This window comes from Montipora capricornis, chromosome 8 (genome assembly GCF_036669925.1).
Source record: "Montipora capricornis isolate CH-2021 chromosome 8, ASM3666992v2, whole genome shotgun sequence".
In the NCBI taxonomy this organism is placed as follows: Eukaryota; Metazoa; Cnidaria; class Anthozoa; order Scleractinia; family Acroporidae; genus Montipora; species Montipora capricornis.
The window spans coordinates 49104348-49119347 of record NC_090890.1 but is presented as its reverse complement, the minus strand read 5'-3'; the positions used below and the strand labels follow the sequence as shown (position 1 = coordinate 49119347).

The following is a 15000-nucleotide window of genomic DNA, read 5'->3' as shown; positions in this document are numbered from 1 at the left end:
ACAGGCACGCATTGCGTACGTGTGGTAGCGCAGTAACACAGCGCTTTATTCCATAATTGTCAACTGAGCTGCTTTTTGTCTTCCAGGAGATTCAAGTTATCTTTGCGTAATATGTAACTCTAACAGTACGCGATATTGTTTTGGTACCGTATATCATTATAGTGCCATGGTAGATGTCTTAGATAAATAGCCCCCTGAGAAGACATGTGGTTACTAGGAAAATACTAAACCCAGAAAGATTGAAGAAAGGGAATCGAGAAACATTGGCTTCGAGGCTGACATGTTGATCATTTTCAAGTTCCCTTACAACTTCTTTTTCACGGAAAGATCAAAACGAGCCGGCGACCGCCGGAGTTCCGCCGGCTACTTGATTGTATTCTCGGTTTTTACATGACGTCACGACCGCCATGTTGGTGCCCCTAAACAAAGAAAAGGCGGCCATGTTGGTGCCCCGACCAAATCCTCCGGGAATTTAACTCTATTATTATGCAAACGCTTCCTTTTGTTTTCGTTGAAAAACATGGCTGTTGATCACGTGAGTGAAAACCAGCAATACACCTTATTCCAAAAGGGCCTCCATTTAAATATTCTTTTGTTTTTATTCAAATAAGCCCTTGATGCCTCGTTCTTAAGCTCAACATTCAAAAGAATATTTTATCTTGAACGAGGCAACAAGGGCCGCAATTTGTATCCGCACAAATCAGCGGCCATCTTGGAATAAGGTGTATGTCGCCGGCTACTCTGATCATAACAAGCAGCCCGTCACAAACAAACTCGGCATTGCTTCTTATCCATAAATCTTTAACCCTTTGGCTACTAGAGATTTGGCCAAAAAACACGTTTTGAAGCTAGTTGAGGGGTTTTTTGGTCACTGTCGTGCTGTTCAAGAGCTAAATCTCCCTACAAACCCGTTTCCAGGTTGTACACTCCGCGGCCTTTTCAGCCAGGTGCAAAATAAGCACTTGCAAAGTTCGGGCATGCGCAGAAAGCAAAATTTCGTTTTTGGGTTTAAAAGTAGCACAACACTTTCGACTTTCACTTTTCGCTTTCTTTGTCTCATTTTTTTTTCAACTTGCTGGGCATTTGGTAGGCTTTATTTTGGTGGGAAGAGTTTCTGAGAAACCTTTCATCATCTTAGAATTAGGTGCTCAGAAAGGTAGGTGGGTAATGGAGCAAGCTTTTCATGGAGATTTTCAGGTCAGTGTTACATGGTTTTTTTGGCGGTTTCTCCAGTTTCCTTGACTAAATTGTGCTCATTCTGGTATAGTTTGAAAGATCTCTTCTCCCTGCACAAGTTAGTGGACAAAGCTGTTCCTGACCGTTAAAAGTGATGACGTCACAAGGGGTAGATGGGACCGTGGATAAAGCTGGACGTATTTTGCCAGATAGTAATCAAAGGGTTAAGACGGCAGAGTAACTTCAAATTCAATTTTGCAGCAATAATACACATGTAACAGGATGTAAGCTTTGTTCAAAAGAAAGCTCAAATCGTCCGTTGTATCCTGTGCCGTTCGCATTGACGTGGTTTGTTGCCATCTTGACCTCGTTTGGGCGTTCAGTGAAGTCGATTGCTTCTTCTTCTTTCGGTAGCTTTCAGCTGACAGCATGGCAGAGAAACGAAAACATCCAACTGTAAACACACTTTTTTTCAGTTGGTTTCAAAAGGTCACGATCGTCAGGTAGGTGAAGAAATTCGGCCAATACACATTAGTAGTCATTTAACAAGTTGTCGGACTTCGTTATTGTTCATTCGACCATTTGAGTAATACGTTGTTTATTACACTTATCAATACTTAAATAAACTACGGTCGACTGATTTGCCTATTGAATGAAAGTTGTTGAAAAATGCAAACTTTGCTGTCTATACGTAAATAAGTCGTAAGAAAAGAACAATGGATGTTTAGACTACGGTCTACGCGTGGTGCCCAACTGCATTGTAGAAGCGATTCATACTGCTCTGCATGATAAAGGCCAGATGAATAGTCTTGAATCAAACTAGCACGAGCGTTAAAATCTAAAATTATTCTGCCAATTAATAGCGACAATTTAAATTGAGCAAGTGCTTCTTCTTTTTTCATTCGGTCGTCGAGTATTTGTACATGTGGAAGCGAAGCGAAATCTAAACCCGCTTTCGAAACGGGACTGTCTTCTCAGTTATTTCTGCCTTTCAAAATGGAGATTTTGAATGAAGCTGTCATTGTCTGAAATCGATAGTAGAACGCTGAAAATGACATTTCCGAGCTTCTAGATATCAATATTTTCTGGGGGAGCATGCCCTAAGACCCCCCGACGTTTCGGGGGTAAGCGGCCCCTCGATTATCACAGCCGCCTACTCTTTCGGAGTCGGCCGCTTACTTCAAAACATTTTGAAACCCGTGGGCCGCAAGTTTAAGCGTGTACTCTGAGCGTCTGACAGCTTTCCACGACGAAAGTTCACTAAAGTTAACAATAAAAGCAAGGTGACACACGCTAACAAACACCAACCCGGTGTGGCCAACACATCACGCATGCGCACGACCATTTCACCCGGTCAATTAGCAGCCATGGACAGCTGTTTACTAAAGTTAAGCCCTGTCCGGCCACTTATGTCCAGGATTGACCCTAATTAGATGCACACCCAAACATCGAAGTGTCCATTTGCTGTCATTTCCAGCAATAAGGTAAGCGAAAAGGTTAGGGTTATTTTTAGCTTTGAATAAATGCAGCTGTTAGTCTTCACTTAAAGAGCAGAATTTCTGGACATTTTGTGACGTCAATTGTCTGTATTCCGAGACACGAATGATGTTGAAGTTGGGGAGAACAGCAAGGGGATACTTCGTGTCGCTTATTGAAGTTCGCGTGCATGTAATTAGGGTCAATCCTAGACATATCTTGTCCGGCGTGTTAGAACCTGGATTGGAGACCTCAAAATTTGTCGTCAGAAAACAAAGGACCGAAAATTCTATTTTAACGCTCAATAATGCGAACTGAGCAAGGTACAGATTTTGTTAGCCTGCTTTAATGCAAAACAAATATTGATGCAAAAGTAAATAAATATTGATACACAGTTTTTAGGGAGAGCAGAGGGAAGTTTTTAGGAAGTGTCGATCGAGAATGAAATGTTTTGCAGTTAGCAACAAAATTTGCGACATGAAAACAACATAAATTTTGTAACGCGCATATAAAAAGTTACCATCAGCGAAACATATTTTGGGAGATTTTTGCTACGTTCAATTTTTCTATTGTACTTTTGGCTGCACAAGTAAAGTGGCATCGATTTCAGCGGCCGCCAGGTGTAATCAAGTTATCTTGCGTGTTTACTATTAACAACTCGCGAAACAAAGGATACATCTGTGCCAAAATCACTGTTTTTTTTCTTTTAAGTGCTATAAACTATGAGAAGAAATGTGCGAATTCAACACAAAGATCACAATCATCCAACACTTGAGGTTGACTATTGTTTCTGCAAAGTCAAAAATTCACTCTCCTAGACGAGGTTATTAATTACCATGGTAATTCCATCCTTTTGGAAATAGAAGCTGCTTTATTATTCATCAGCGTCACAAATTCTTGCCGATTTTGGGCCTTATTTGTTGAAACTCAAGCACGCTTCCAACAGACGTGTTTATTTTCGTGATTTACGCACGCGCTGTGGGCCTATTGCCACCACAGACTTACACTCTTACACTCTTACAACCCCGGTCGGTGACAGAGTGTGTAGTGCACTAACAGTGCACTAACACAAAAATAGATCGCATCGACGAAATGCTAGGACAAAACTCCAAATTGCCAAATCGTCTTATGAATTTTGCAGAGTTCGTAAGTGTTCGCTCAAGACTTTCTAGCCTGTACTATACAGCCTCCTGAACATTTTTAAACCTTGCAAGAAGACCCGGGGGGGGGGGGGGTTACTGCCATATATGGGCTATATAGGTATGTGCTGCTGTGAAGGGTATGGTTTTCAAGCAGTTTACTCTAGCATAGGGTATATAAATCAGAGCGTTTGGGTCTAGAATAGGGTATCATTTTTCACGAAACTGACCAGTTGGTTGAAGATTTTATTAAGACTAAGGAAACCAGGAATTGCTTTAGACTGTACTAGAGACCTCAGTTTCTGGAAAACAGCTACTCTAGGATAGGAGTGATTTGGGGAGTTTACTCTAGTATAGAGTAGCAAAATCCAGCTGAAACTAGCTCTGGTATAGGCTAAGGGTTCCAGGGAACCAGAGGCACATCCCCACCCAGAAATTCCTAAAGCCCCCCCCCCCCCCGGGGAAGGCTGGAAGAGAGGGTTTCCAACATTTAGTCCTTGCTTATTTGTGCAGTCGTGCCGGAACTTTTATTGCAGGACACTTTCCTCGAGAGTCTGCACTACATGCTTCCGAAAAGTCGGCACGTACTCTAACCTTTCGAAATATTATTTAATAACTGAAGAGATAAATAAACCGCGCGAGGCATGTCGAATCTGAAGAAGTTGATGTCACTAAACGGGCTTTGAGTTTCACACCAGGAAAGAGCGCTTCCAGTAAATAAGAGAAGGGAAGACGATCAAAATTCTATAGAAAATCTCTCGGGCAAAAAAGAGACCACAGCCTTTACGTCGCAGTGTCCTTGAACAGAAACCGTGAGTCCCCCTTGTGAGTAGAGTGCATGGAAGATATGCAGTTTTCCTGGCCCAACACTATATGCGTGAATTGAGGGGGAGGGGGGGGGGGGTAACCTTCCAGGTCAGTTCCACATGAACCGCGAATAAAGACAAATACATGCCAGTTTCCTTCATGAAAAATGTGTTCGAGAACGCTGCAAGCTCGTAGACAAGTCGGGCTTTTAGAGTGGTAGAGCCGCCACGAATACCTTTGTCTTAGCCACCGCAACTGAAGCACGCCATCGCGTTAAGGATTTATCAGCATTCTGCGCAGTTAGGCCTTTTCCTGGACAAGACTCTTTATTGTCTGTGTTTAGGTGGAGATCACGCTCGCCTTGATTCAGATAAGAATTTAAAGCGTCAAAAATATAAGGTAAACACTGCCTCTCTCCGGTACGTTTCCCTAAATTTTCTTCCCAGTGTACGCTCAGATATAAGATAACGCCACTTAACTTCTGGTGACCTTTCCAGAGAGTTTTGACACAAAGTGTCATTTCGGCGGCGACGCTGAAGGCTTCATCACAACCTCAGTGTTTTTGTAGACATTTAACCTCCCTATTAACAAGATTAAGGACTGTCCTGTGGTACGGATTGCCAGATTTGGGCTAAAATTGTTCCATCCACTTAGGATGTTGAACAGAAGGGCTGCTTTTAGCCCTAAGAACTTAGGAACCCTTATCACCTGGGTCCAATGTCGATTTCTGCATATGCGATGATATCACTGATTTACTCTGTTGTTATCGTTACAAATAACTCACGGTTTTGCTGGACTGGGTAAATTTTCAAAACTGACAAATCAGTTCTTTATGAGCTGTTTGTTGTTCAAAAAGCTTTTATGATTTAAGTTCATTCATATTTCATGACTTCGATCGCGTCAAACGGTGCGGTTAGTTTACAGATATACTAATCCAGAGGTAAATACTGTTGTTGTTACAACATCTTCTGTATTTCCACAAGAAACAAGCCGGAAACATTCCGTTGCTTGCAAATTTGTTTGACAAGATGGGATTCGCAAAACTGTTTCGCCAGAACGAGAAACACCGAAAAGAACTGGCAGACCAGAAATAACGACATTACGACTTTGCGGTCAGAGACGATTAGCCTTTGATTTTAATCTCGGTGCTGAAGTAATTAATGAGACTTAACCAACCGCAAAATGGCCCATAAATGACTGTTCAAGGGAGCCGACACAACTTTCCTACCCCCGTACAGGAAAGTCTAAGAACGAAACAACTGTGTCATAATTTACCGAAGGAATTCATCATTCTCACTAGTTACAATCGTTCCGAGTGTAAGAGATTTGGAAAAATATGTTCCATTGAAGAAAAGATTTTGACAAGAGAGTGAGAACGTAATCGCTAGAAACAGCTTTCAGTGGTCGACTGACAAGTCGCTGGAGACCAGTCCCCTGGGTGGTGTCTGTGACATCCACACGTCTTTCTATACCAGGTCACAGAATCCATTTTTCTGTGACATATTAGCACTTAGAACTGTTCTTTGCAGGGCTTTCAAAATGTACCTTACAGCACGAATTTGACGTACAAATAACATCTCACAATGCAAAGCTTTGTCGGGCAATGTAAATTCTTAAATACTTCGACGTGAATTTACACACCGGCGAAACACATGCCAACAGTACCGCACTAGCAAGAATTCGAAAGTGTCTGTTCAAAGATTACTGAACGGGCTGGATGGCAACGAGTACAAGACTCCAGCCGACTGCGCTCGCAAGCATTTTATCGCCGAATTACAGCTCTCCATTCAGCGACAACATTTCAATGCTATTTTATCAAGAAAGACTTGTTTGGAGTTTAGCCGAACGTGACAGTCAATGTCGCGCACATTCCAGCCATAGATAAACTTCCTGAACTGTCCCCTGTCAGACGGAAGGTCTTAAAAAGTTGCAAATTCGCAAAAAAACGGAGCTGATTGATTGGTCGAGCGTGTAATTAGGAGTGGGACAATCTGAAAAAGGCCATTATGGTATTTGTAATTCTGCTACATGAAGCGCAGAGAAAGGTCATCCAGGCGTCACAAAGCAAACCTATGGCCTTGATTGATCACTTGAAAAACAATGGGCCAACTGTCCCAAACGCCAATCATTATCCTTTGACGTATTTCCAACAGGATACCAAAGCATCACTTCAATGATGGGAGTTGTCCATCAGTTGACATTTTATAATCCAGTGACCCAGCTATCATTACAGCTTTGAGCGAGTCCTGGTTGTTGCGGGCGCACTCAAGCTGAGCCAAGGTTGTGCGGACGAGTGACTCTGCCTGTCTGTTTTCTCGTACGGCCTGTTTCTGTGGAATACGCCTCGAGTTCGCAACGAGCTTTGATTCTCTTGAATCGAGTAGTCGAAAGTATGGAGTTAGAAGATCCTGTGGCGTTTTTACGTATTTCTAACAAACTTGCACTTCTCGAAGAGAGCAAGTCGTTTGAAAGCAAGAAATGGGTATGGATTCAGGATAAGAAGGAATGTTTCAAGGCAGCTGAAGTGAAAAGCTCCAAAGGGGACATTTATGTCGTGGAAACAAACGACGGTCAGGTATGCCTACACTTCGCACTAGTTTTTCGCACTAAATTTATGCCTGATCCCTGAAATCTCTTGCACAGATGACAACAGCAAACGCTGGCGGCGACAGGCAGTTTTGTTACATATGTTAATTGTTTGGTTTCTATTTCCTTCATCATGATTTAAAACTGGCTTTTTCTTGGTAGTCACTGGAAGTCAACAAGAATGACACGGAGTCAATGAACCCACCGAAATTCGAAAAAGCAGAGGACATGGCGAACTTGACGTATCTAAATGAAGCCAGCGTGCTACACAATCTCAAACAGCGATATTTTGCCGGGCTGATATACGTAAGTACACTTTTAAAGAAGGTACTTTAGTTATAAACACCGCGTAGTCGAATTTAGAGGTCGATTTGAGCAGATTACTGTCTCGATGAATGGTTACTCTAAGATAATCTTTTCTGATGATGACACCAATAAAAACCCTGAAAGATTTTAAGGAGTACATTTCGATTTCGTGAATATTTATGTATAATATACATTCCGCTGTCCTTTGTGGAACAATTTTTTATTTTAATCGGACGCGTGCAGATAAGTCGCTTGTATTTTATTTTGTGTTTCTAATGATTCGTCCTTACTTGGGAAAGAAGCGTCTGTAGTTAGTCGCTATGTCAACAGAGATTTGACTTGTGTAAAAAAGACTACGAGCGATTTACATGAAAATATTGGTTCGAGAGAGAATAAATATCAAACAAATTTAATTCGATGCGTGCAAAACGTGATTCTGTTTCTCTTTTCGCCTTGCTAGCCGTGAATCTAAATCAACTTGTAACCCAAGAAAGATGCACAAATAATATAGCGTTGGTGATTTTTCGTCAGTTTCGCGTGATTCAGACAACAGCAAACGACTCGCGTTGCAATTGGCTTTGTTTGGATCCAAAACAAACTCACGCAGGGAAAGAAGCTGACGGGGAGGAATGATTGCGATGAAAAATGTCTGTTAGGTCATTTCTACACCTCGTGCTTTGCCATTTTGTGGATTTAAGCTCGCCTTCAACACTTTTAATGCTATGCAGATGACTTTTTCACGGATCGTCCGAAACTGTAATTACTTGTATCTGTTGAAAATGGGAAACAGAAGTAAATCAAATGAACCACAGCCGTGCTGATGAATTAAAGATGCATTTAAAAGTGTTTTTTAAATATCAAGGGGCGCTGAAATCTTCGTTGGAAATGTTGGAAATGTTACGCTCTAAGGAGTAACTCGTGGCTGTAAATCAAAGATTTCGGGTTCACAGCTTCTATCTTTGTTCACTCGTTGGTAAAAGAGGTCTTGATAAATCTGTGAAGAGCACACAGTACTTAACCTTGCGTAATCTCAATCAATACATGTAAGACGACGTTAGTTTAAAAGATGTCGTTTACAAGTCTTGAATATTCAACGCATTTCACTTTCAAAAGTGCCACTTGAATTCTCGTGCTGTCGGTCAAGAACAGTTAGTTTCAGTTGTTTCCACGAGGGTCGACACAATCATCAAACTATTCAGACCGCTTTAAATGGCCCATTTAGCTCGTCCTTCTGTTACCTCCAAAGGTGTGAATATTTTTACCATATATGGTCAAGGGAGAGGTGACGAGCAAAAAGGCGTGGGCACGATTCTCTATTCAAAGAGAAATAGGTGTTGGGCAAGCTGTTAAAACGATTCCCTAAACAAATCAATCGGGCAATGTCATTTTTGTACACCGTGCAGACACTGGTAGTTCAAAAATGCACTTAAGAGAGTCTGGCAGCTTTATTTGCCCAAGTTCTTCTATGGAACTCCAGCAGATTTCAGTAGCACAAAAACAACTGTAAACATTCCCATGTCATTCATCTCCTTGCATTCATCTGATAGCAAACACACAGACACTGTGAACCTGATATGCTGAAATGAGTAAAGGATTGCTAAATTTGCAGTGATATTGAGGTTAAGAATTATTCATTGACCTCATAAGTGCTTTAGATTAGAAGTTTACTCCAGGATGTCAAGGATTTGCAGAGCAATGTACTTTCTTAAGGAATCTCTATGTTTTTGAACTTTTTCAGTGAAAGTAGACCATTTTAACAAAATTGTCCCTGAAGAAAACAAAACAAAACAAAACAAGAAAAAAATAAAAGTAAACAAAGGAAAAAAAAAGTCATATGGCTTTATGCCGAGTTTAAAAAAAAATACAAAAATTTCTCCTACTTGCTCAAAAACTTTAAATCAGGCAAATTCACTTTCCCCATATCAGCCTTTGGTCTTTATTGATCTGACAATTTATTTGCCATTAAGATGGATAATTTACAACAGTGGCTTTGTTAACACAGCCATGGCCACAGATCACTTGTGTGGCAATAAATCTCTTAAGCTTTTAAGACTGGCTCTGTCAAAGTAGATTATGCTTGGTATGATAACAGTGTCTCATAAGTATATCCCTATCTGCAGGAAGTGGCACCAAAGTAGGAGTTGAGAATAACAGCTTTAAAACAGTGTAGTTTCGGATTATTGGTGCCCTTTAGTGGTCAAAATGAAGTGAATGTAAACCCAAAATGAAACTTGGCCCAAAAAGTTGACCTTGTAGATTTTATTCACCAATCCATGGCAGACCAGATACTTTCGTTGTGTGCCACGGTGATTCTTCCACGAGTGCCTATTTAGTTAGAGTTGTTTAAAACAGCTGAAAATGGAAGTGAATTATATTCAGGGGATCCTACATGTAATTGGATAAACTCAGCTTAGTGCCTACAGGAAGTCAAGTTTATCCTGATCACTGCTGCATTTTGGATTAAAAAACTGCCCCAATCCTTAATCCTCTACCTTGACCATAATAATATTTTTCAGTTCCATGCAACCATCTGATAAAATTTGCCCAACTGTCCATAGTATTTTAAGCTTCTCACTTAAAACATTAGATTGGTGCAGCAACAGTTTTCCGGCTAAAGTGGAATCCCCGTTTGCTACTCACTAGATCAAGAAGTTCCTGTTGCTTTTCATCCTTGATGAATCTCATTGGAGCAAGATTTTTCTGTCCTTTCCATCACATGAATTTTAGTTCTAAATAATTTAATTTTTTTCCCTTTTCATTAAAGCCTTTAAGTAATGATCCGTGTAAGGTGGATAGCAATTTCCTTTGTTATGCGGCAACGGGGCTTTCCCCACATAGGAATGTTATCATTTTTACACAGAGAATGCATAAACCTACAGGAAGGCAGTTAACGCAGTAAAATTCACTTACAGCCCACTTTGAAAGGTTTTTTTTTGTGTTAAAAGATTTTGACCAATCACAAGAGTTGAAAACAAAAGCCAAGAAACGTTTACAATTTTACATGTTCCCCACATACGATTTCTGTGGAATTCATTTAAACTGAGACCAGATGAAAGATGGAAGATGGTTGGAAAGTAAGGATGAATATAATACTGCTTTATGAAGTTTTGTTAACCATTTGCTGTTTAAGCCAATCAGAAGTCAGTACAGACAATAGAAAAGTTATCACCTTTTTGCATACCAATTGAATTCCAACATGTTCATTGCCATTGTTGCTATCGTTCTTATCTGGACCGTTTCTTAAATAGTTAGGACTTGGATCGAAATGTTTATTAAAACTTTAGAGGATAAACATCATTAATGGTACATTTTGAGCAATCAAGTGTCCATTTTCTCATATAAATGAAATAAAATTGTACTGTACATACAGTATGTGATGAATGAGAGGGGGAACACTGGGGTCTTAGAAAAACTGCAAAACCACAAAAAAAAAATCACTCAGAATGGAAAGACTGCTATGCATTTTGATCAAAATTGAAAACCACAATCAAAATCATCAAAACCATAATCAAACTAATTCTTTGGTATAATTTACATGGAGCATACGATGACTTTGAGTCAGTGTTAGGAGGCTAATTTAGGAATAGAAAGCAATGTGGTAGAATTAGGACGCTGCCAACAAACATAATTGCTGAGTGTACAGTGATCCGAAAAACCACTTGAATTTTTGACAAAACCCGAAAAGCTAATGCAAAAATGGGAAAGCTGCAACAGATACGTACTAAAACTGAAAAACAGTGAAAAAACCAAAAAGTGATATAAAAAAGGCCAAAACCAAAAAGCTCAACGCTCCCCTCCCCCCACCCCCTAATGAGGCATTGAATGAACCCTTTCACTCCCAAAAGTGATTAGTATGTAACTTCTCCTTATAATATCAATTCACTATTCAGCAGACAGGTGTTGAGAATGAATAAACTTATCAGTCAGATGGTGTTATTTTGATCAAACTCAAATTCTCTTTACTAATATAAAAGGGAATGTATGGCAGCTAGAAAGGAGAATTGCTAATCAGATATTGGGAGTGGAAGAGTTAAATTAATAGTACCGGTATCTCCCATACCTTATTTCCTCTTCTAGTATTCCAAATGCTTACCCCCAAATCAGTGAAATCCTTCAGAACATAAAACCTATAGAAATAGGAATTATTAATAATTTTTTGTTGCCATGAAAATTGTGTAGAACTTAATACAAAAATGAACTGGAATGTCAATGAGTACACATGTAGTGTTGTTGGTGATTTCTCAAGAAAATGGTGAAAAGGGATCTAGCCATAGTCTCTTTTTCTCTCTGTCATGTTTCTGGAACACAGTAAGCTCAGATAGTTTGAGCTCTCGTGGCCTGTGAAGGACTGATTTTCATCATCCAAACTACATGAACCCTCCCCACCCTCCCACAGATAATCAAAAATTTTTTTTTTTACTCTGACCAGGGCTGCAAATCTTCCAGTTAATTTAAACTTTAGATGTACAGCTGTAAGACCTCCCTTTCTTTAAAATTTGCAGCAATCTTCTTTTTGGATTGTGCTTTCTTTTTTACCCGAGCCTAGTCTTGATTTTCTGTTTCTCCTGCAGACATATTCTGGTTTGTTTTGCGTGGCCATCAACCTTATCGCCGAATCCCCATTTACACTGAAAAGATTGTGTTTGCGTACAGAGGAAAACGTCGCCCAGAAATGCCTCCTCACATCTTCTCTATCTGTGACAATGCATACCACGATATGTTACAAGATCGTGAAAACCAGTCTATGTTGATCACGTGAGTATTCTTATTCTTACCGTATTCTTATTTTTAATCTCAAATAGTACATTATCTATGACTGGCCAATTTAGCAGGTCGCATTTTACAGAGCATTCAAACTGCAACAGGTTTAAAAGACAGGTCACATTTCGCAGGTCACTTGTTACAGGTCATTGTTTTACCTATACTAAAGCAACCCAAAACCTTCAAATTGGCTAACCTTTGACCTAAACATCGTTTTTAGACCTAATGAGACCTACTGAGGTCTAAGTTTAGCACTGGTAAAGGTTTTGTTAACAAGAGACCTGGGAAAAGTCACCTGTACCTTAAACCTGCCATTCAAACCTTTTACCCCTGAACCTTTTACCACTGAATCAGTATCCATAAACAAGTAAAATCATCTGGCATTAGACAAAGTAAAATCTGTGAAATCTCTTCGGGAGGAATAGGTTAAAAGGAATTACATGTACATAGCTTTCATTTCAAGTGGAGGTAGATTGTTGTTATTGCTCATTGTTTTCAACTGAGTGTTGACAATGTGCAAACCATGCGAGCCAGCATGGCGAGCCTTTCAAGTCAAAATGGGTGCTTAAACTTAATAACAGTTTATCAGCACTATTTGAAATGGGTGCTTAGACTTAAGGACGTTCGCGCAAAAATTTTTCAACGTGATTTTTTTCCGAACTTGTTATTTATGTCAGAAATGTAAAAAAAATGGCAATGGCAAGTAAGGATGCGCAGAAAACAATTGGCGCGAACGTCCTTAATTGTGAAATTTGCATGGCTTGCATGAATCGCTGGCTCGCAGATTGTCCAGACCCTTTTCACTATTGCATCAAAAACGTGTTAGCAAGCCACAAATACAACGTTTATTTATTTATTTATTCCTTCATTTATTTATTGAAAGTATCCACCTATAGACATATGTGTAGGTTTACAAAATAATAGCTTAGCTTTAATACAAAAAATATAAAATGAGACAAGTAAAGTACCTTGGTACATCTCAAAAGGGACAAATATCGTGAACGTTAGTCAGTTATCAAGACCCAACAGCAAGAAGGCAAAATATTAGCTAACTCACCTTTAAAAAGTCCTATTTGTGTAGGTGAAAAATTTTCCTCAACTTCTCGACAAAGTATATCCTGCAATAAGTCAAGTCAAGTCAATCTTTATTTATACACCGGGAAACTCCTCAGGATTTATGAAACATTATACAATATATACAGTACATATACACTTCTATGTACAATGCAACAGATCTACCAATAAACACTCTAGTATAAATCTTATAAAGCCTATTTGCATCTGAATAAACTTCCATTGTCTTCTGTTTTTTTTTTGTTTTTGTTTACACTGTGCTTCAAGCAACACCTTCAGAACAATTCCATTTTTCCAAAAATTGTTAGTTTTTCGTAGATTTTTCACAGCTTATTCTGTTGATGACTTGTGCACATTATGATTCATGATACATGAAGCTCATAACTAGTTCATTAGTACAATTCATTACGAGATACATGACATATGAATTGTTTTTCTGCTCTGAACGTGTACAGGTGTTGTAAATTCGTTGTCAAAGTTACGTGTTTATTTACTTTCGTTGCTTCACTATGCATAAAATTTGCTTTGATGGCGACAAAATGCTTTCCTGATTTGTTGACCGTGGAGAGTCTGGTGCAGGAAAGACCGAGAACACAAGAAAGTTATCCAGTATTTGGCCCATGTGTCTGGACAAACCAACCTGGAGATCACAAGGACGGGGTGAGCAGCAACGACTTCTAACTATGATTCCTAACTCAACAAAACTGGTGTAGGTGTTCAATGCGTTATTCACATGTACTTACTAAAAAGTACGACCACATCAGCTCTGCTGATGCTGTTAGTTGTTATTGTTATTGTTAAATGTTTTTTGTTAGTGTTATTACTTTCAACCACTTTTGCGAATCGATTGTTATTAGCTGTTATTGTGAGAAATCTATTAATTAAAAGTATCTTTATTTGTTATTGTTATTATTATTATTATTATTATTATTATTATTATTATTATTATTATTATTATTATTAAAACCTTAATATTGGTATCCAGGGTGCTGTGACCAATTGCAAGCTGGTGTAATCTCTTGATTTGGTCACCATTGTGCACTTGGCAGTTGTCACATTTGTAATTTAGAGCTCTAGGCGGTCTTTAGGCGACATTTTTTCTTCAGTCCTTGGTCATTACCTTCATCTTGCGTACTGTTGTCTCGTTCCTTGGAAGAAAATTCCCCTGGCACCCATACTACTGTTTTTCACGATTTTTGTGCTGTGTACCTTGTACTACATAAGCACATGTTTATGTTTTATGTTGTCAATGCTGATATCATGTAATGGGGAACTTTGTCTACAGGGAGGCTCACTGGAAGACCAGGTTGTACAAGCAAATCCAATTCTGGAAGCCTATGGTAATGCCAAGACGCTGAGGAATAACAACTCCTCCATATTTGTGAGTACACGGAATAAAGTACAGACTTTTATTGCATCACTGGCTCACTGCATTTATAAACATGTAGATCACAGCTCAGCAAAAGCAAAGTCAACGTGTTTCTCATTAATATGAAATTATTAAAAAACTTAACTTTTGAAAATAAGTTTGTAATGAGTATTTAATGACATGTGACCTTGAAAGACCAAAATATTTAATATCGGAAATGTTCAGATGATCTAAATACACGAATATTCCAATACTATTTTCTTGAACAAATTTTGTGAAAAATGGTATTGGAATATTTTCATTTTG

At 39.2% G+C, this 15000-nt stretch overlaps 1 protein-coding gene across 1 annotated transcript; it reads left to right on the top strand.

Moving 5' to 3' along the window:
• The first annotated feature begins 6644 nt into the window (after window positions 1-6644).
• LOC138060508 (myosin heavy chain, striated muscle-like) lies at window positions 6645-12241 on the top strand. Its single transcript, XM_068906313.1, has 3 exons — window positions 6645-7173; window positions 7347-7490; window positions 12062-12241. Exons 1-3 carry the CDS (start codon window positions 6991-6993, stop codon window positions 12239-12241), a joined length of 507 nt encoding a protein of 168 aa, XP_068762414.1. The 5' UTR covers window positions 6645-6990.
• The last annotated feature ends 2759 nt before the right edge of the window (window positions 12242-15000 follow it).

Excerpts from the sequence above, each read along its gene's own strand:
- LOC138060508 (XM_068906313.1), top strand. The coding sequence starts at position 6,991 with ATGGAGTTAGAAGATCCTGTGGCGTTTTTACGTATTTCTAACAAACTT. Across the intron at positions 7,174-7,346 it reads TGGAAACAAACGACGGTCAG|TCACTGGAAGTCAACAAGAA; the intron begins GTATGCCTACAC and ends TTTTCTTGGTAG. Across the intron at positions 7,491-12,061 it reads ATTTTGCCGGGCTGATATAC|ACATATTCTGGTTTGTTTTG; the intron begins GTAAGTACACTT and ends TTTCTCCTGCAG.